This window comes from Ictidomys tridecemlineatus, chromosome 15 (assembly GCF_052094955.1).
Source record: "Ictidomys tridecemlineatus isolate mIctTri1 chromosome 15, mIctTri1.hap1, whole genome shotgun sequence".
In the NCBI taxonomy this organism is placed as follows: domain Eukaryota; kingdom Metazoa; phylum Chordata; class Mammalia; order Rodentia; family Sciuridae; genus Ictidomys; species Ictidomys tridecemlineatus.
This window is the reverse complement of record NC_135491.1, coordinates 60,164,944-60,186,872: the sequence shown is the minus strand read 5'-3', so window position 1 is coordinate 60,186,872 and position 21,929 is coordinate 60,164,944. Positions and strand designations below refer to the sequence as shown.

The 21,929-nt window shown below is 62.8% G+C and overlaps 1 protein-coding gene across 1 annotated transcript in view; it reads right to left on the bottom strand.

Moving 5' to 3' along the window:
- The window catches only part of Acsf3 (acyl-CoA synthetase family member 3), a 36,134-nt gene extending 14,529 nt beyond the window's left edge, over nt 1-21,605 (bottom strand). The window contains exons 1-6 of the mRNA XM_005335419.5: nt 21,463-21,605; nt 17,802-18,516; nt 16,836-16,991; nt 11,542-11,696; nt 10,721-10,866; nt 5,349-5,461 (exon numbers count right to left, since the gene is read on the bottom strand). Coding sequence (XP_005335476.2) covers nt 5,349-5,461; nt 10,721-10,866; nt 11,542-11,696; nt 16,836-16,991; nt 17,802-18,494 — 1,263 coding nt within the window. The 5' untranslated portion in view covers nt 18,495-18,516; nt 21,463-21,605. The remainder of the gene's footprint in view (nt 1-5,348; nt 5,462-10,720; nt 10,867-11,541; nt 11,697-16,835; nt 16,992-17,801; nt 18,517-21,462) is intronic.
- Between the last annotated feature and the right edge of the window lie 324 nt (nt 21,606-21,929).

The window sequence follows — 21,929 nt, the reverse complement described above, 5'->3', positions numbered from 1 at the left end:
AGATGAAAAAGAAGAAAAGCAGGAAAAAACAAAAGAAGAAACATTCATTTATGTGTAAGTCTAACAAAACACACACAGCATCTCTTAGCTAAGAGAAAACACCACAAGAGGGCAGAGCCGGCCATGTTCAGGGACTGGCACCCTCAACGTAGTCATTATTTCCTAAATGACCCTCAAAATGGTCATTATTTCCTAAATGACCCACGGAAATAATGTAATTCCAATCAAGACACTTCAAGGACATGCAGATACAAACAGATATTATACAGATAATTCCAAAATTGACAGGTGCAGTCAAAACAACTTTGAAAAAAATAAAGTTATTTTATGGAATCGCTATGATTTTAGGTCTTACTATAAAGCCACAGTAGTCAAAACAGTGTGGTGTTAGCAAAGGATCAGAAACATAGCTCAATAAAGGAAATCACAAATGCACACACAGAACCATTCAAATATGTCCTTGACTTTTGATGAAGTTGGAAAGATGGCTCAATGAAAGGGTATCTTTCAATGAATGATAGCTGGACAACCGGATAACCACACATGAAAAGATGAACTCCACTTAAACTTTTGTTATGCAAAAATCCATTCAAAATGCATCACAGATATTTCATGTTTGGGTCTGGACCATCCCCAATGCTCACATATTGGAGACTTGGTCCCCAGTGTAGACTGTCCAGAGATGGGTCTTTGGGGTGATTGGATTATGGATTAGCATCAGCATGTCAGTTGGGGGCCTGTTATCATGTTGAGGTATGTCTGTTCAATACCTAATTTGTTTAAAGTATTTATCATGAAGGGATGTTAAGTTTGTCAAATGCAATTATATATATATTAAAAAAAAAAAAAAAGCCCAGAATGGCCAAATGTACATGGACAGAAAGGAGACGATGTCCGTTTGGGGCCAAGGCTGAGGGGAGAGGGCGTGAGGGTGGGCTTGGGAATGACTACAGGTGGTCACGGAGCTTCTGGAAGGTCTGCGCACAACTGTGAGTCCACCGAAGCCAGTGGATTGTGCGGTGTGCGCAGGGGCAATGTTTGGTGTGTGATTGTAGCTCCATAAAGAGCTTTTCTAACAAACAGAAAAGACCCAGGGCAGTAATAGTCTATATGCTTTGGTGTTCTGCAGGGCAAGGAGGGGTACCCTGAGCTCCTGGAAGAAATGGCCAGGGCTAGGGACCCGAGAACACTCAGAGTTTCCCCCACATCCCTTTAAAGGACATGTGGGGACACGGGCCCTGTGCAGGGGGCAGCGAGGCACCAAGAAGCTAAACTCTGCAGACACCTAGCCAGCCAGGTGGCCTGTGACTCACGTCCTGATGGACGGCTCCCCACCCAGGCCAGGCCATCTCCCGCCAGCCCTTTATAGAGGGGCAAGGCCTCACACCCGTCAGAAGGGTACACGGCTCAGCAATGACCTGCCTGTGTGGGAGGCCCTGCCTGGTCCCACCTCAGCACCGTGGGCCCTGCGGGGGCAGCAGTTGGTGGTGCACCAGTAATAGATGGCAGTGATGGGGCGCAGGAGGGAAGCGGGGCTGTGAGGGGCAGGGCCACAGCAGAGCAGCCTGCTGGCCAGAGGGGCAGCCGGCCTGCACTCGGGAGAGAGGAGGAGACCAGTGTCTCTACGGGGGATGTGAGAAGGTGGCCTACGGCTGCAGCTACCACCCAGCCCTCCACATCCGCAGCAAGAGACGCTGGCTCCGCACAAAGGCCCAGGGCCAGGGTGGCAGCACAGGCAGCTGTGCGGCCACTCGTCTGCCGGTGGCCCCGTGGTCCCTGGCTGGCGCCTGGCTCTCAGTAAGTGAGCAACCTGAAAAAATAAGAAGTGAACGAGTAAAGGACGCTGCCTGGTGCCTGCAGGGCTCACAGCGGGTGTCATCTGGGGCCAGCAGAGGGGGAGGAGGGAGCCACGGGGTCAGCCCCTCCCTGCAGAGGGGAGCCCATACCCAGGTGGGAGAGGGCAGGTGCCAGTTACTCCAGCACCTGACTGCCCGCCAGAGCTGCACAACTCGGGACCCTCTGGTCACAGTGGCAGACACTCGAAGCCCTGCGACGGGGACATGTGGCCCAAGCTGCTGGCCACCAGCCACGGCCAGGGCCACCACAGCTCCAGGATGAGACCAGACGCAGGCAGCTGTGGGAACCTGGAGTGCTGCGAGCCTCCTTGCTGATCCCCATGCTGGTCCCCAGGGACCCGAGAGCCCACTCCTCTCACTTCAGACCCTGTGGTGTGCAGAAGCCATGCTCCAGAGACGAGGGACCCGATGTCCACGGCCCAAGTGCCCACGGCCCAAGCCCACTTCCTGAGTGCTCACTGCCCAAGTGTCCACTGCCTGATGTCCACTGCCGAGCACTGTTGCAATCAACAGGCACTTGCAGAGTCTGTGAGGGGCCTTGATTGGAAACCGGCGGGGACTCTGGAGCCCCAGTGCTGGGTGCTCTAGGCACCAGGAGGTCTGCATGGCGGGCAGAGCTGCAGCTCTCCACGGGGGCTGCTTCCGGGCACCAAGGCCGTGCTGCTCCTTCCTGGTGGGCTCCACACAGAGCCCCAGTAGGCTTTGACCCTCTGGGCATCAGCACCATGGTGAGGTTGCTCCTCGGCGTGGCCCGGGGCCAAGTCCTGTCTCCACAGTGGCCACTGCTGGCACAGGTGGGTGGCCTGTGTGGGTCAGGTCAAGAGCAGAGGGCAGAGGTCATCAGGGCCTGGCGTCCTAGGAAGGGCCCTGGGGCCTGAGCACAAAGACCACAGCCCACGCTTGCCACAACCGCTCACAAAGGCGGAGTGACCTTTAAAGGGCGGGTGGGCTGTGCATGCCCCACAGGCCAGCGTCCCTGGGCAGGCCCCCCATTGTCCACCGTCCTGTCTGTGGACCTGGCAGATGCAGGCCACCTGTTTGTGACTGCTGTCTGCCTGCAACGGCTCCTCAGGCCTCTCCTCCCTGCCATGTGCGCGAAGGCCGGGTGCAGTGGGCGCTGCCCATCATGGAGGAGTGAGGACAAGCCCTGACAGTACAGCTGTTCTCGGAGACTCAGCTCCCAAGCAACAGCATTCGGGTCCTAAGTCGGTGAAAACACACACTCGGCTCAAGACCAGAGGACACGCGTGTCCCGTGCACACACATGGAAGAAGCCCAAGCCCTGTACTCGACCCCAGGCCAGGCTCCCCATGACAGCACAGAAGGCAGAGGCCGGCGGCCCACCTGGGAGGCGAGGAGGACGCGCAGCCTGCACAGGCCTGGCTGAGGCAGGCAGCCGGACACACCCTGCGAGGCTTTTGCACTGAAAAGCACAGCACCCTCCTGCCATTCCGGGGCTGTGACCACCTGCCCAGAGCCAGGAGGCAGGCTCCAGAGCCGTCCTGAAGACAGCCAGAGGCAGCCGATTCCAGCGGGACCAGCCTCGGGGAAGGGAGGCCACGTGGGAAGGGAGGCCTCGGGGAAGGGAGGCCACGGGGGAGCCCACAGGGAGGGAATTCCGGGGAAGGGAGGCCACAAGCCACACAGGTCACCAGGCAAAGCGCACAAGTCCTGTCAGTGCCGATCCAGCTCCACAGTTGAGCGGGGGAGCCCTGGCCTGGGTGTGGTGAGTGGGGCGCCACATCCGGCTGGGTACGGCGGCTGAGTGAGGGGGCAGGCCTGCCTTCCCCTGGGACGCCGCAGAGAGGCCCTTAGCCTGGGCGGTGCCCCCCCACCCTGTCCTGCCTGAGGCACGCGCTGCACAGCCATGGAGGAACCCCAGAGCAGCTGGGGCCCGTGTCTGGAGGTGTCTCCTGCAGGCAAGGAGGAAGCAGCCGTCTGGCTGTGCTCCCCAGCCTCTGGCAGCAGTGGCCCTGACCTAGAATGTTCTAGAAGATGCTGCCTCTGGATTGTGGCCCGTCCCTCAGTGTCTGCTCAGCTCCCTCGCCATCGAGCGCCCCCTGTCCCCTCACAGGCACCTGGCAGGCCTGTCTGGGGCTGTGTGGCCTCTGGCTGTCCAGCGTCCTGGGGGCAGGGCTGTGCTCCTTTCTGCCTGCAGCAGCTCAGGGAAGGCCACAGGCAGAGCTGGCAGAGCCAGGCCTGGGAACTGCTGGGGAGCGGCTGCTATCACGGCCCAAGTCAGCTGAAATCCAATTCACGTCAGAAATGCTCCCTGCCCTTGCCCCACCCCTTTCTTTGGCCATATTTCTGCCACTTCCTGCACAATAGGTGTCCCTGAGGCCGAGCCCAGCACTGAGGACTCCTGGGAGGCCGGACGGTGCAGGCACCTACCTCACCACCACTGCCCCGCTGGGACATTCCTGAGAGACGTGCCCTGAGCCAGTGTCCAAGCCCGGCCCCTTGCTGCAGGGGGCAGGACCAGCCAAGCAAGGTGGCCTGAGACCTGGGTGTGAGCAGGTGCGGGGAGGCGGGCACCGGGGAGTCTACACACTAGACCCGGGCGTGGCCGACCCCCTGGCTCAGCACAGCCGAGGCCCAGCAGAGGGCAGTCGGGCTCCAGCCCGAGGCCTAGCCGTGGAAACAGGCGGGTTTCAGGACTGGGTAGGCCATGGAGCCAGGAGCCCCTGAGGGGCCAGGAGGGAGGACACAGGACAGAGCTCAGCCAGGCCCTCAGGCAGCCCCAGGCGGGCGGGAGGCACTGCTGGCTCCAGTCTTCCTGATGCGTAGCTCACACTTGGGCCACCAGCTCTCACCCACTTGTGGGACAGTGCACCGGTGACCGTCCCCAGCAAGCTCAGAAACCAAGGTGTGGCCAACCCACCAAGGACGGGCTGCCACACTGAGGCCACGCCCACACACACCTGCCTGGCTGCCAGCCCCGGGCGCTGGGACAGGAACCCTGCTCAGGCGACAGGTCAGTGTGCGCCACACCCAGCCCGTCACCAGCCTGGAATCCCACGTCCTGGGGATCCCAGCTTTCTTGACCTGAGGGCCTTGCAGTGGGTGGGTGTCTAGCTCTTAACCCTTGCTGACGTGAGATGATGGCCCTCCTGGGCTGCCCCTGCCCACTGCAGAGTGAACCGGAAACTGAGCCACCCTCAGTTGGCAGCAAGGGCACCCGAGGCTGTGGGGCTCTGGGACAGAGACAGCGCCCTCCCATTGCACCTTTCTGATGGGTCCCTTGTGTCCTGGGCTGCTTAGCAGGCCATGGTGACGCCCTTGGGCCCCAGGGAGCCTCAGGGGAGCAGGGTGTGCCTGGCCAGCTCCACTGCCCATGTCCTGGAAGTGGCCAGAGAACAGCTGTGGGTAAGGCCCACTGACACTGGCCAGTGAGCTCAGTGACACCAAGCAGTGCCTCCGTCATGAGGGCACACCCCCAAGGGAACGTCTCTGTGCGCTGAGGGCGCCAGGTGGGGTAGCCTCCAGCCCTACCTTTGTCCTGCTCTCGTCTCCCTCCGCGTGGACGGCGTGGGGGCAGCCCTCCTTCTGCAGGCCCTCCGAGACGATGCGCACTTCTACTCCCGGCAGCGGGGTCCCCACAGAACCTGCAGAGGGAGAAACAGGCAGGAGGAGGCAGGAGGCAGGAGCTCCCAGAAGAGGGGACACCCACAGAACCTGCAGGGGAGAAACAGGCAGGAGGAGGCAGGAGGCAGGAGCTCCTGGAAGAGGGGACACCCACAGAACCTGCAAGGGAGAAACAGGCAGGAGGAGGAGGAGGCAGGAGCTCCTGGAAGAGGGGACACCCACAGAACCTGCAGAGGGAGAAACAGGCAGGGGGAGGAGGAGGCAGGAGCTCCTGGAAGAGGGGACACCCACAGAACCTGCAGAGGGAGAAACAGGCAGGGGGAGGCAGGAGGCAGGAGCTCCTGGAAGAGGGGACACCCACAGAACCTGCAGAGGGAGAAACAGGCAGGGGGAGGAGGAGGCAGGAGCTCCTGGAAGAGGGGACACCCACAGAACCTGCAGAGGGAGAAACAGGCAGGAGGAGGCAGGAGGCAGGAGCTGCTGGAAGAGGGGACACCCACAGAACCTGCAGAGGGAGAAACAGGCAGGAGGAGGCAGGAGGAGGCAGGAGCTCCTGGAAGAGGGGACACCCACAGAACCTGCAGAGGGAGAAACAGGCAGGAGGAGGAGGAGGCAGGAGCTCCTGGAAGAGGGGTCCCCACAGAACCTGCAGAGGAGAAACAGGCAGGAGGAGGAGGAGGCAGGAGCTCCTGGAAGAGGGACACCCACAGAACCTGCAGAGGGAGTAACAGGCAGGAGGAGGCAGGAGCTCCTGGAAGAGGGACACCCACAGAACCTGCAGAGGGAGAAACAGGCAGGAGGAGGCAGGAGGCAGGAGCTCCTGGAAGAGGGGACACCCACTCGCCGGGTGCCAGCGGAGCTCTGTGAGCACGGCCAGGAGCCAGTGCTGGGGGTGTGGCGCGCCTGAGACTCAAGGGGCGACCTCACAAGGCTCCAGCAGGGTTGTCCAAGTGGCCTCACGGCTGCTGTGGCAGACTCCGTCTACCTGCCCAGCCAGGGAGTGCTGGCCCCTGAGCTAGAGCATCCTGACGAGGGGCAGGGAGGGACCAGGGACCGGCGACAGCAGGACCAGGGGAGGCGGGCTTGCTGAGGCAGGAGGGCAGGTGCTGCCCTGGCTCGAGGGGAGGCGGGCTTGCTTGGTACTGCCTGTGCTGAAGCCAGGTGGTGCCTGTGGACGGGCGTCGAGTCCAGCTGCAGAGATGCTTCCCGGAGGCCCCACACAGCACAGGAGGGCGCTCCAAAAGCACCTCTGCTGCCAGCTGAGCCTAGTAGGTCAGCAAAGGCCGGCCTTGGAGACACCTGCCCCACTCATGCCAGAGCTGGCACATGGTGGGGGAGTGGAGCAGGGGACAGCAGTGGCACCAGCACAGGCGTGAAGCCACTGTCCAGACTCGCCACTCCGAGTACACTGAGTGGCTCCAGGGCCTTTATCTTCACGGCCAGAATCGTGGGGTGTGCCATGGACGAAGAGCCCCAGGATGGCCACTCAAGGGCCCCCAGCCCCCAGATCCCAACTCCTGGCAGGTCTGTCCACACTGCCCTTGTTTTGGGTGAAGCAAGGGATCCCTCCCAGCAGTCCAGGCGCAACCCTGCTACAGAGAGAGGGCCAGGAGGTGCCAGGAGGGCTGAGACCTCCAGGTGAACACCGGCCGCTTCCCTGGTGTCACCGGTGACAAGACCAAGGGCTGCATGAGCGCCAGCCCGCTGGAGGCACTGCTGCAGCCTCCTCTGCTGTGTGCCAGGTCCCTGTTCCTTGGTGACTGCAGCCTCTGCCATGCAGTGGGGAAGGATGGGTGGGTATAGGAGGGCAGCCAGCCCAGCTCTGAGGTCCAGCCCCTCAGCTGACCCACCATGCCAGAGACGGTCAGATGGTCAGATGGACCTGCCCAGGCAGGAGCTCCATGGCCTCAGCAGGTCAAAGCCAATGAGACCGGGGCCAAGGACAGGAACTGGGTAGGTGGCACTTCCAACACGGCCTGGAGAGGGCAGGATCACACTTCCCAACATGAGCACTCACCCCTGCTCGGTTCTTTTCTGCCTTTGGTCACAGAGGCACAAGAAAAGGAACCTAACGTCATCTGTAAGGGGCAAAGCAACCCTCCTCCCGGAGTAACAGCTCTGGGGCCCCTCCTCTCCAGAGGAGACTCTCTGTTCATTTCTTTTCCTTTCTTTCTTTTAAAAAGGTTTTTTAAGCACCTGTTTTATTTATGTATTTCGGGTGGTGCTGAGTCAAACCCAGTGCATCGCACATACCAGGCAAGTGCTCCACACAGGGCACCCCAGCCCTGTTCTGTTTCTTAAATAAAATTTACTTTCTATTCTTGTCCCACCGTTTCTCAGGCGCTCTTCAACCTGGGGGGACAAGGACCCGATGCTAATATCACCATCGTCTACCAGGCATGAGCTCAGGGCCCTGGGTGGGATCACCCACGGGACCACCCGCCCTCCCTCACACACAGGCCACTCTGATCTCTTGTCCTCCTTTTTATGGTGCTGGGACTGACCCCCAGGGTGCTGCACACGGAGCTGCATCCCAGCCCTCTTTATTTTGAGACAGGGTCTTGCTAAGTCGCTCAGGCTGGCCTCAGACTTGCCATCGTGCTGCCTCAGCCTCTCGGGCTCCTGAAATAACGGCATGAGCCACCAGCTGGCTTGGCCCTCCGTCCCCTGAGCACCTGTCCTAGCAGTGGAGCAGCACCTCTGGGCCCGGAGCCCTCTTACCAGCTCTGTCTCCTGGAATGTGACCTGGGCTCCAGCCCACCAGGCCAGAAGCTGCCTTCTCAGGCTCTGGGAGCCAGTGGGAACCTGTGGATTGACCAGAACCTGGCCACAGTGCTGCCCGCAGGGAGGAACAGGTGAGCTGCCCACACAGGCCTGACTATTGGCAGTGGCTGAGCTCTGGGAGGTGTCTGTCACCTGCAGGAAGCAGGGGCAGTGACAGACCCATGGGAGCCTGTGGGAGCGCCACCGCTGTCCCAGTCCCAGTCCCTGCCCTGCAGGACAGCCGTCCGCTCTGCCCAAGCCCCTCCATCAGCCTTCCCCTCATCCTGGGGTCCAGGCTCGTGCTGCCTTGGCGTGCCTAGTCCCACCAGAGGGGGCACAGGCGGCGAGGGCTGGAGCCCTGTCAAGGCAGGATGCTATGCTGGTCAAGGCCTCTCCCCTCAAACAGCCCCACGAGGTGGAAGCTGGAGCTGGACACAGGACATGGGTCCTGCAGCCAGTCCTCTCACTTGGGGCTGCCCTCCATGCCCTGACAGGCTCCAGGGAGCTTGAGTGAGTTCTGGTGGTGGTGTGGGCCCAGCCCACTGCAGGAATAATGGGCTGAGGCTCCGCAGACAGGAGAGCACAGCCCAGGCAGCAGGAATACAGGCCTGGGTCTTGGCTGGGTACCCCCTTTGGCCCCAAGGTCAGAGTCCCACCCCACCTCCCCACGACTGCCAGGAGATGCTCCAGATGTGGCGTAGCTGCTGCACCGCTCCCCGCCAGGAGCAGCAGGTGCACTGTGGGCGAGCGGCTGTCGTGGGGCGAGACAAGGCTGTGTCCAGGTGCTCAGGACCCGGGTTCCTGCACTCCAGCTTCTTCCCAGGCAGCCCCAAGTCTCAACGTCTCTGGACCCTTCCCCACCTCTGGACCTCTTTCCCGTCAGCATGAGCCCAGGCGCCCTCCTCACCCCACCACTGGAAGTCCCCCTGGCCCCTGGCTCTTGTCCTGCACCTTAACACCCCTTTCTGTGGCCATCCTTCCCAGGCCTTTGCTTGCCCCCTCCCCTCCTGCTGCAGCCTCAGCTCCTCTGTCATCTCTGTCCCCTCACTAAGGCAGGGGAGGCCCCTATCCTATTTCTGTGCTTCGGGGTGGCCCTGTCTGCCCAAAGGCATGGGTCCACGTCCACTTGCACCACTAGGCAGGTCCCCAGCCTCAGTGCCCTTGAGTATGCACAGGGTGGCACCACCGCCACCCCAGGGCTGCGTGAGGACAGCCCTCCACAGAGCACCTGCTTCCAGGAGAAGAGGGGCCCAAGCCTGTAGTCAGGCTGGGAGGACATGGCACCTGAGTTCCGGAGCCGGGACGGCAGAGATTGGCACTCTTGTGGGCCATCACACACCACGAGGAGTGAGGGCTGGGGAGCCTGGGGCCGTGGGCCTGGTCTCCAGCTCTGTCCCACCCCTGCAGACAGGGCAAGGCTGGCACAGACACACGGGCCTTGCCACACAGCAATGCCATGGCACGTGTGAGCTGGCCAAGCTGTTGGCCGCCTGTGCCCACGTGTCCTCCAGGGTCCGATGCGAGATCAGCTTCTGTGGCTCGCACTGCCTCCCTCTCACAATGACAGCCAGGCCTGCTCGCCATCTCCCGCCCACTGGCAGCTCTCCCCACAGCCACCAGAGCCCGCCATTCTGCTCAGGATGCCCTGATGGCAGCCTACTGCACCCTCCACAGAGCCCTAGTGGCCCCGTGGCTCCCAGGCCCTGTGACGGGTCCCACTGCTCACCGTACACAGCCTCCCACCCGCCCAGCATGCTGACTGCAGTACGATGCTCACGCCTGCTCATGCCTGTGCCGCCACTGTCCCCTACCTGGTCTGAGACCTGGACTAGACACTGGCTTCCCCAGTCCCTGGGCAACTGGGGCTATCACACGGCACTGAAAGGAGAGGAACTGGAAGAGCAAAACACCGAGAGGGACACAGACGGGGCTGGCCGGCTCCAGGATCCCACAAAGCCTCAAAGACATCACGTGACGTGTAGCAACGCTTGAGGCCACCACTCACCCGAGAAGACCCAACAGAAGACCCCAGAGCCCAGGACGTGGCCGGGTGGGGCGGACGCACAGGAGCATCCAGCAGCCCTGCAGCCCAGCCTGGGTGCCCGAGGAAACCAGCACCTTGTTCACAACATCTTGGCTGTGTCCACAACCGTCCCCAGCCAAGAAGACCCCAGGCAAAGGGAGGGGAGTGACCTGCTAGCACAGGTGACGACCCCCGTCACCTGCAGAGGCCGCCACAGGAAGGAGCACTGGCGCGAGGCTGCCAGCCAGGCACTGGGGCAGACGTTGACCACGGGGGAAGGAGAGACCTGGGCTCCAGGCCTCTTGTCCCTGTGCCCCTTGGTGACCCACAGGGCCCGGGGTGGAAAGGGCCCTCCTGCCTCATCCTCAACCACAGGGGACAGCAGGGGCAGGGGCGGCGGTGGTGAGCACCCAGGGTGTCGGCCACGGCCATGGCAGAGGGCAGCACCCTCTAGGCCCCTCTTCCAGGTGCAGGCGCTCAGGGCTACTCCTACCTGGCAGGCGAGTTCCGGCCAGCGGGTTGGACAGGGCCATGCCGATCTCAGTCATGCCGTAGCGCTCCAGCAGTGTGTGGCCAGTGGCGTGCTTCCACTGCTCCAGCAGAGGGGTGGGCAGGGCAGCCGAGCCTGACACCATCAGCCTAGGGCACAACCACGGGCTCAGCTCTGTCCTCACGCACGGGCACAGGTGGCCAGGGTGTCGTCACCCAGCATCACCACAGAGGTGCATGTGTGTGCACATGTATGTACGCGTATACACACACAGCACGCTCCGCACACGCACATGCAGGGACCTGCATGCACCTGTGCACACATCTGTGTGTACCTGTGAGGGACGCTGGGACTGAACCAGGGTGCTCTACCCTAGCTGCACCCCAGCACTTCCTATTTTTTTGAGACAGGGTCTCATTAGGCTTGTGACCCTGCTGCCTCCGCCTCTGAGCTGCTGGAGGACAGGTGGCCCTGGGCTTCCCTGCACCATCGTAGTGCAAGATTCATGACGGAAACAACTTTGGGCCAAAACCCAATTGTTGGCATTTTTAAATTTGTTGGGTACATTTTAGAATATAAACAAGTCTTCCAAAAACTACCACAGAAGAGAAAACCTAAGCCTAGCTGAGAGAAGGCAGAGCGGATGGAGACAGACCGAGAAGGCCGGTGGACACAGATGTGCGCGGCAGGCAGGAGAAGAGACGGAGACCAGGACGCGGAGAGCTGCATGGGGACCAAGGCCCGGGCGGGCGGCCGGCCACACAGAGCGCAGCAGGCCTGTCAGCTGCCACGGGCCTTCCTGTGGGACGGGGGCCTCCACCCACCTGATGTTTTCTTCACACACGGCACGCACAAAGTCCCGGACGTGAGGCTGGGTGAAGTGCTGGTCATAGTAATCCAGCAGCTTGGCGTATATCGTGGGCACCGCCATAAACATGTTAATCCGGGGAGTCTCAGTGCTCAAGAACTTCTCCCAGACCTGGGGAGAGACAGGAAGCCCCTGGAGGTGGCTGGGGGACAACCCAGGATGTACGCTGGACGTGGGCTCTTGTGGCAGTGCTCACCACAGCCGTTCCCAGACCAGACCCAGGCCCCTCAGGGCTCTCTGAAAGGCACGCTCGAGCCCAGCCCCGGGGAGGAAAAATAAGCTGTGAGTGGAGCAGGGGCCCAGGGCTGGGGTTCCAGGTCTGCAGCCAGGAGCAGGTCAGTCTTGACAAGGCCACCAGAAGCCCAGGAGACTACTGTGGCCTGAGGTCAGCATTGGCTAGCACAGTCAGAGAAGCCTTTTGTTTACCCCAAGTCTCTCGCAAACTCTGTGCCTCGCCCAGGACACTTGCATGTGCTTCTGTGTGAAGATGGCAGGTCTTTCCCCACTCGGGCTTTTCCATAACACCACCAGCTGGACGGGAGCCCTGGCCCTGCCCCTGGAGAGGCCCACATGGCTTCGCCACAGCCTTGGAATTAGGCACATTGCAGAAAATCTGCAGCCCAGCCCGGGCCCTCGCCCCCACACCTGCAAACGAGGCCTGACCCCAGTGGCCGGGAGAGGAGAAGCACTGCACACAGGGAAACGGCAGTAGTCACTGAAGACAGGGCCCCGTACCCCAAGCCTCAAGCACGTGGGATGCTGAGCATCGGCTGCAGTGGGCCTCAGAGGACAAAGGTCAGCGCTACCAAACGAGGACATTAGAACACCAGACAGTTTAGATGCCAAGGTGGACCAAAGGGGGAAATAGAGGACTGCAGAGAGAAGCAGAACTGCAAGAAGAGCCACTGTGCAGGCGGAAGGCACACCATCCAGACCGGGGACTTGCTGGGAGACTCAGCAACAGACAGCACCACAGAGAAAGGGTGAAGGAGGCCAATGTGGGCAGCCAGAGCACCTGGAGCTCAGCTACGGACGCAGGGCCAGGGCTGGCTGTGACAGGAAGGGCTGGCGAGGCCACCGAGGGAGAGAGGGAGCGGAAAGACGTGGACTCCAGGTGTGTGGTCACAAGACCCCAGGCTGCTAGGATGGCCCCCCCCCACGCCGAGCTGCGGCTGCAACAGCAGACCCTCGTTTTACGCAGAAGGGGAGGGGCCCAGAAGAGCCAAAATCAACATGGAAAGGAGAGTGAAGGTGGAGCACACCCCAACCCCACAGCCGGCTCCAGAGCAGAGGCCACCACCGTGCGATGCTGGAGGTGCCCAGGGCAAGGAGCTGCGCCAGCACTGGGAGAGGACAGCTGCCCACTGGACGGCCACGGAGCAGAGGAGACTGAGGCCTTCTCCCACCCACACACAGGCGACAGGCGTGGGCGGGCGGCCTGAGCTCCTGCGCAGAGACTGCAAGGCCCCTAGGGGACACCTGAGAAACCTGCGTGGCCTTGGTTTGGCAGATCTCTCACACGTGGCATCAAAAGCACCATCTGAGAAATCAAAAGACTAAAGTCGTCCAAGTTAAAATGCGAGCCTCGAGAATCACTTTACAAAACAAGAAGACTCCAGCGTAGGGGACGCACCTGCCACGGGAAACAGCCCGTGACCTCAGCCCCTCTAAGGGCACAGGAGCCGGGCGATGCACCCTTGATCCTCACGGGCAAGGCTGCCGCTAAGGGGCAGTGAGGGGGACGCCCAGCAGTCCCAGCCGTGGCGTCTGCACCGGGAGGCCAGGCCTTCCCACCTCAGCTGCTCACCGTCGCCCAGGGGGAGGGAGAATCCCATGCAGCCGACTCACTGCAGGCTTCGCTCCTCGGCAGGGAGAACTGGTGCCAGACCCGTGGTCTGCCTGGAGGGACCCTACTCTGGTTAGGCGGCTCAGGTCCTGTCCTGATGAGACCCTGCTTCCTCCTGACTTTGTGAAGAAGCTCGGCCTGTGGCACAGCACGGCCCTGCGCAGGCTGCACCTGAGGAGGAGCGGGTGTCCAGGAGGTGTGGGTCCCCTGCTGCCTCCCCGACCCGGGGAGTTGGCTGGTGGTCATACTGGACACTATCAGGTTGCCTGGGTGCATTGACACCCTGACCCCATGGACCAGAGGCAGGGGCAGCCTGAGCCCCTTTCCTGGTGCCCGGGGAGTTTTCTGCTGGTGAACTTTGGGTGCACGAGAGCTTGGTGCTGTGGACATGTGGCAGACACCTGGTGAGAGCACACCTCAGTGTTGGACACAGCCACCCCTCGCACTGTGGGGCCTGCCCGGCCCCTGGCTGTGCGCCACCCTTCCACTCGTGGGCTGCACAGCCTTGGCACCGGCATGCAGCAGGGCCTGTCTGCTCAGCAGGGCCTCGGCTGGGGAGGGCTCTGCCTTCTGGGCACTTGGGGATCAGCAAAGGGCAGCTGCTCCCGAGCCAGGGCTCCCACGCACACATCGTCCGCAGGTCACTGGAAGCAGCAGCGACAGTGCTCTGCTCTGTTCAACTTGGCGGAGGCAGCCGGCCCCCGGGCCTGGCTTCAGCAGCAGTCCATGCAGTAGCCCAAGTGGGCTGTGCACTGGAACTCCCCGGAGCTGGAGTCTGCAGCGCCGCCCATCCCCGTCAACCACCCCTTCACAATCACCATCACAACCCAAGAAGTGGCCAGAGAAACGCTATCTGGCATGAGCAGGAGGCCCCGCAGGGTCGAACAGACTGCTCTCCAGAGGTGACAGTACCGTCCACCACCTCCCCACACCCTCCCAGGCACGTGATGGACCCTGGCAGCCTGGAGTCCCCAGGGACACAACAGTGCAAGGCCTCAGACCACTGAAACCCCACCACAGCTGTCACTCAGCACTTCTGCTCCACATGCAACTTGAACTGAACCCCACGACACCGAAAGCTGGTCTCACTGACACAGGTTCCAATTCAAGGGAATCTTCAGGACTACGGAGAGCGGCAGCCTTCTGCAGTCATAGGGTCAGATTTGTGTCCATATTGAGTTCTGACTGGAGAGTTCTCAGAAAATCCCAAGGAAGTGTCAAGAGTTGCAAACATGTAAGATTTTACCCTCTTTATAAGCTAATGAGCTGGGTGCAGTGGCACAGCCTGTGAGCCCAGCTGCTCAGGAGGCTGAGGCAGGAGGACTGCAAGTTCAAAACTCTGTCTCAAAATAAAAATAGGGGGCTGGGGATGTCATTTAGTAGTAGAGCACTTTCTTAGGGTCCAGGAGGCCTTGGGGTCAATCCCCAGAACCACCAAGAGAAGAAAATAATAAAAACAGAAATGGCTGGGAATATACTCAGTGGTGGAGCACTTGCCCAGCATGTGTGAGGCTCTGGGTTCATCCCCCGCACTGCCAAATAACAAAGCAAAACAGGAACTAATGTGACATGTTGGCCTAGAGTGTCACAGATTCCAGAGCAGAAACCCCAGAAGAGGAACCCCAGGGCAGAGACTCCAAGGGAAAGACCCCGGGCAGAGATCCCAGAGGAACCCAGGGCAGAGACCCCAGAGGGACCCCAGGGCAGAGATCCCAGAGGGACCCCAGGGCAGAGATCCCAGAGGAACCCAGGGCAGAGACCCCAGAGGGACCCCAGGGCAGAGACCCCAGAGGGACCCCGGGCAGAGATCCCAGAGGGACCCAGGGCAGAGACTCCAAGGGAAAGACCCCGGGCAGAGATCCCAGAGGAAACCAGGGCAAAGATCCCAGAGGGACCCCGGGCAGAGACCCCAGAGGGACCCCAGGGCAGAGACTCCAAGGGAAAGACCCTGGGCAGAGATCCCAGAGGAACCCAGGGCAGAGACCCCAGAGGGACCCCGGGCAGAGATCCCAGAGGAACCCCAGGGCAGAGATCCCAAAGGGACCCCAGGGCAGAGATCCCAGAGGGACCCCAGGGCAGAGACTCCAAGGGAAAGACCCTGGGCAGAGATCCCAGAGGGACCCCAGGGCAGAGACCCCAGAGGGACCCCGGGCAGAGACCCCAGAGGGACCCCAGGGCAGAGATCCCAGAGGAACCCAGAGCAGAGATCCCAGAGGGACCCCAGGGCAGAGACCCCAGAGGGACCCCGGGCAGAGATCCCAGAGGGACCCCAGGGCAGAGACCCCAGAGGGATCCCGGGCAGAGACCCCAGAGGGACCCCGGGCAGAGACCCCAGAGGGACCCCGGGCAGAGACCCCAGAGGGACCCCGGGCAGAGATCCCAGAGGGACCCCGGGCAGAGATCCCAGAGGGACCCTGGGCAGAAATCCCAGAATAGGCTCCAGAGCAGTCTCCATGCCAGGGGCCCAGAAGCAGGCAGTGGAGGCCCCCGTGCTGAGCTGAGGAGTGTGGGCCTGACTTCCAAGGCCCCCGGCCCTGGTCCAGAGGAGGGATGGGCGGCTGTGCCTCTGGAGTGCAGGCCACACACTCTGCACACAGTGGGGCGATGTGGGCTGCTGCCCATGTGACCACAGCAGGTCCGCCACAGGGAGCCTGGCCTCTAGCACAGGACAGAGGCCTGGAAGCCAGGGGCAAGGAGAACAGGCCAGGCCTGCCCGAGCTCAAGGGAGGGCACGACAGCACCACTCTCCATGGAGACGAAAACCCAAGAAGGGACCCAAACCCAGCCTCTCGCAGGAAGGAAGGCCTTTCTCTTTGTCCCCTCCCAAGCAGTGTCTGCTCTGCCCTGGAGACACTGCCCTGCACGGGGACTCACCACTGCCACCTCAGCCCCAGGGCCCACACTAGCAGAAGCACCAGGGAGGACCACGATGCCGGGAGCCTGAGGAACCTCCAGCTGGACTTCCCCCACAAGAACCGCGAGCAACACAGTGGCTGCCAGGGCCACTATGGCCCCACCCTCCTCCCTACGCTCCAAACCTGTCACCCCACCTGGAGGGGGCTGCAGGTGGGCTGAGCCAAGGGTCTGAGAATGGGCAGAGGGTGCTGGATGACCCACCAGGTCTCATGAGAGGAGCAGAGGAGGCCATGAGACCGCTGAGGAGCAAGGCCCAGGAGCACAGGCGGCCTCCAGAAGCCGCATGCAGTATGGGCCTCCCAGGGAGCCTCCAGCAGAACCCCCCGCCCACACCGTCCGGCTCCGTCAGACCCATCTCAGACTCCGCACCCAGAGGCGTGGCGGCATGAACACAGGCTGTCCCAAACCCCCAGGTCTGGGCAGCCTGCCCCTGGGCGGGAACCACAGCACGCAAGTCTGCCTTGGCCTCCCAAGGCCCACTGACTCACCTGCTGAGCACTGAATTCAGGCAGCATGACGCAGGTGGCTCCCACCCAGAGTGGACAGAGCAGCTTGTTGACCACGCCATGGACATGGTGCAGAGGGAGGACGTGGAGGATCACGTCGTCTCTGGTCCATGCCCAAGCGTGGACCAGCCCAGTAACCTGCAGGGGACACGGCAAAGGCTGCAGGTGTGCCCCCAGAATGGGTCAGAGGCCCCGAGGATGGCCAGCTCTGTCCCTCCCATGGCTGATGAAGGGAGGTGAGAACAGACCGAGGCCTTGTGACTGCACCGCTCACCAGGGACGGGGGCACAGCCACCCTCTGGGGCTTTGGCAACCCTGGAAAGGCCTCTGCAAACACCCCGTCCAGGCCTGAGCCTCGGGCCACGGCAGAGCTCAGGCCTGACAGGGACAGCCACCACCACAGCCTGCACTGAGCTCTGCCATTGGCCGTGGCAGGCGTGGACCAAGCCCCTGTGAGTCCCTGCACACCTGCTGGCCTCTCTGCTTGGAGAGCAGTCCAGACGGACCACCAGAAGAGCTGGCTGCACCCCTGCCGCCTGCCCAGCCACCCACAGCGAGCCCCATCCTACTGCTCCCGCTGCACACGGCCGCCGTCTGAGGCCAGCAGGGGACAACCCACGTTCTGCCCACATGGGGGCTGAGGCTGCAGAGCACTGCAGGGACGAGAGAGGAGCAGACCTGAACTCTGTTCCTGCCTTCAGCTCCAGGCCCTGACCCACTGTGTGGCCTGAGTCACGCCACACAGTGGCCTGTTCTACCTTCATGTGCCCCACCCTGCTGTCCTGGTGAGGGAGGCTGAGGTCATGCATCCTGTGACCCTCTGTCACCAAGAACTCAGGCAGCATGTGCAGCGTGGTGAGCTGTGAGCAAGGGTCAGGACTAAGCCACCCAGAAAGGGCCTCACCCACAGGTCCATTGTGATGGCATGGGAGGACGCCGCACACTCACCACGGCTGCTATGTTGCGGTGGGTGCTCAGAGCACCCTTGGGCCTCCCTGTGGTCCCACTGGTGTAGAAGATCATGGCGCCCCGGTCCCGCCACTCCCACTCCCACTCCTGCCCCTGCTCTTGCCCCTCTGCCGGCTCCTCTGCTGCCTCAAGGTAGATGGCAGGCGACAGAGGCAGGAGCGGGACCCCCAGCCGTCTGACCACTGGGCGTAGCAGCTCCATGTACTCCTGGCCGGCCACAACCACAGAGCTCCGCGAGTCCCGGATGAAGTACTCCAGCTGGGCCTCCGGGTGCTTCCGGAACAGGGGGACCGCGATGCCGCCACTCATCCACGAGGCCCACTGGGCAATGACATAGGAGACATCATTGGCGCACAGGAAGGACACCCTCTCCTCCCGGAGGTCCCCATCCACACAGTTACAGAGCCTGCAGATCTCCCGAGACAGGCGGAGGCTGCGGTAATAAAGGTCCCTGTAGGTGTGGCGGCCATGCTGATCCACCAGGGCAAGCCTGTCCCCAAAGGCCAGGGCACGGGTAAACACAGGGGCAGTCCTGTCCGGGGGGGCTGTGGGGGGCGTGTGCAGCAGGCCTCTTTCTCTGGGTCTCCCGGGAGTCGGCCAGGAGGAGGCCCAGGCCCAGGCCAGGCGTGGGAAGGGCAGCCTCTCGCAGCGTAGCAGGGCACTGACGAGCATCCTCCAGGGGTCACGGCCTGCGCTGGAGGGGGGCACAGCGTCAACACAGCCTTGCCACAGCACAGCTGGGGACATCTCTGAAGACCCGCCCAGAGGCCCTGGACTTCCAGCCAGAAGGCAGTCCCCCGGACACCAGCACCTGGGCCTTCCACTTCATCTCTGCGGTGGAGGGTTTTTCTAAACCACACCAGGTTCTGAGCAGTGACACAGCCAGGCGACAGCCTAGAAGCAGGGAGACCCGACACACAAGGTGGCTCTTAAGGACAGTGGCCCTCAGAAACGCCAGGGAGGCCATGCAGCCCTGCCACCATGGGACGGCTGGGGCTCCTCCAGCTCAGGGCAGGCACAGGGGCTCTCTCCAGCCTACCCCAAAGGCAGCGTGGGGAGCTGACGGCAGAGCAGGGCTTTAAGGAAGCAAGTTCACCTGGCCGGCAGGCGCCAGTCTCTTCAGGTTGGAAGCACCTTCTGCCTCTCCGCACCGAGCCCCTGGGAGGCAGGGTGGGACTGCCCACTTCAAGAGGTGCCCTGGGACCCTCCCACAGGCACTTGCGCCTCTTTCCAGACCCACTGAGAGGCCAGCGCCTGTCCATGTGGCTTCAGATGGAAGACAGCTGATATGGAAGCCAAGGGACGCCGTGATCCTGGACTTTGCCACCATTCACTGAAACCGTCCCCGTGCTGCTGGCCACCCTCCCTGGCACTAAGTCCCTTGCTCCTCAGCTTCTTCCTGCCCTGGCCTCTGCCCCTCCACCTGGCAGTGACTTGTGGCTCTCAGAGCAGCACCCCAACTGTGTTGGGGGACTTTCAACAGCAGCGTTTAGACATGAAGACAACATTCGGCGTCTTGGGATTCTCCCTCGACCCCTGGTTCAGGGAACAGGACAGCCATGCTGAACCCTGCTTTACAGATGTGTTCTAAGCCACTCAACCCTAAGTCAGACGCAGTCACTGGAACCCTCCCAGTCACGTCGCCCACCGTCAGGGAGACCAGAGGCCCACACTGGCCTCACTGTGGTGGAAGCACTCTGCTTCCTGGGACACCACGCCCAGCCCCAGCCAAGGGCCCTGAAGGTTGGTGGGCAGCACCTCTGCCACTGACAGCCCCTGGACACCAATGGGAACCACGGTGGGACATCTGGCTCCACAGGGCTGGAGGGGCTCCTGTAAGGAGGACAGGCAAGAGGCAGCCAGGGATAGGTCCCAGAGGACTGGGACCGAGGGAAGTCCATGTGGAAGGCTGTGCTTCCACGGGGTGAGGCTCTGCTGGGTCACCTTGATTCTGAAGACAGCTGCCACTTCACCCTCCTCTAGACACAGGGTGCCGGCCCCTCCAGGCCAGCTCTCAGCCCCTCTGATCTCAGGTGTCTTCCTCCAATGCAATGACCCCTCCAGGGCATCTGGGAGGAGCACAGCTGGCCTCCAAGGAGCACCGTCCTCCCAAACACCTGGGTGCAAAGCCAGAGCGGCTCCCAGAGAACCTGCCTTTCAGGCACGGGGCCCTCCACCTGGGCTCCTACACCAGCGCGGTCAGTGCTGACTGGGCTGGACACCTGCACTTCAGCCAGGCGCTCTCACAGCCCTGGCACCCCACCAGCCCGAGGCCAGCAATGTTACCAAGCCCAGGAGTGAGGCCACAGCACCTTGAGAAGCAGGAGGACTGGGGTCACTGGACACAGATGCACCAACAGCAGCCTCACCCAGGCCATCTGGACACAGGCCTAGAGGCCAGGCCAGCAGCAGAAGGGCTGCCTCCTGTCCTGTCCTCTTGGTTTTCTGCACCTGCCTGAACCTTCACTTCCCACCAGTGACACTGGACACCAGGATCTGCCTCAGAAGCGCTCTGAGCAAGTGGGGGCACGCGATGGGAGAGGGGAGCCACTCCCCAGAGGGGCATGGTGCTCCTCAGAGCCCGCTCACAAAAATCACTGATCAAGTCACCTGCATGCAAACAAGGTGGCCAAGGGCACCGGGGACCTGCGCCCGCCCCTCGGCCCCTGCACTAGGGTGGCCCAGCAGTCCTCAGGCCTGGCCTCATGGGGTGGGGGCTGCAGCACAGGGTCTTCCTCTGCAGCAGTGCTTGTGGCTGGGGGCTGTTTTCCGAATCACAGCCGGTTCCAGTCAGGAGCCGCGCAGTTCAAACTTCAAAACCAAAAGGGAAAACCCGTGGTGGGAGCCCACGTCCATCTGGGAAGTAAAATGTCATTTTAAAACGCCAATTGCAAGGGTCAGCTTCCGGCCACCCCGGACCCAGGGTTCAGTCTTCTGTGCAGAGAAGGTTCAGAGGCCAGGGCCGCGGGGAGCCACCTCGCAGGCAGGGTCGCAGCAGAGCAGCGGCCGGACCCCAGCGCAGCCCCCAGGGCCGCTGCCCTCGCTCGGGCCTTTCCCCACCCGGGGACAGCTCGCTGCGCAGCGGGGCGAGGACGGGGCGAGGACGGCGGGGACCCCAGGGACCCAGTGGACCCGGGGGGCCCAGTGGACCCCGGGGCAGAGGGACGGCGTGGACCCCAGGGACCCAGTGGACCCCGGGGGCCCCGCGGATCCCGGGGCAGAGGGTCGGCGTGGACCCCGGGGGCCCAGCGGATCCCGGGGCGGACGGACGGCGTGGACCCCGGGGGCCCAGCGGGTCCCGGGGCGGACGGACGGCGTGGACCCCGGGGGCCCAGCGGATCCCGGGGCGGAGGGACGGCGTGGACCCCGGGGGCCCAGCGGATCCCGGGGCGGAGGGACGGCGTGGACCCCGGGGGCCCAGCGGATCCCGGGGCGGAGGGACGGCGTGGACCCCGGGGGCCCAGCGGATCCCGGGGCGGATGGACGGCGAGGACCCCGGGGGCCCAGCGGGTCCCGGGGCAGAGGGACGGCGTGGACCCCGGGGGCCCAGCGGATCCCGGGGCAGAGGGACGGCGTGGACCTGGGGGCCCACTGGACTGCGCAGACCGGCCGCGCCCGCACGGGCCCGGCGCGCGCTCACCTGGGCGGTGACGACTAGCAGCTCTGCGGCGCTCGCGGGGTCGGGCGGGGGTCACGGGGTCACGGGGTCACGGGGTCGGGCGGGGCTTCTGAGGTCCCACCGGGTCGACAGGTCTGGCCGGAACCTAGTCCGGTGCCCAATGGCGTCCCCTGGTGCGGCGCGTCCGTCGCCCTAGCTCATCCCCCGGGCGTGGCGCTGCGACAGCGGGTTCCGGACGTACACATTCCGGCGGGTCCCTGCTCTTGGGGCAGGCCGGCCCAGCTGTCGCTCGATGCGCTGTCTGACCAACCTGCCGCGACAGGGGCTCTGGGCAGCCGGTGGTACCGGTTTCTATAGGCACAGTGTCTGCTGCTGCCTCATGGACCGCAGTCTGAGGACCTCAGCTCCTCAAGATCAGAGTGACCAGCGGGGGAAATGCAGATTGCTGGGCTCCCTGGGCGTGCAGCTTGGGGCTGGGCGTCCGCTCC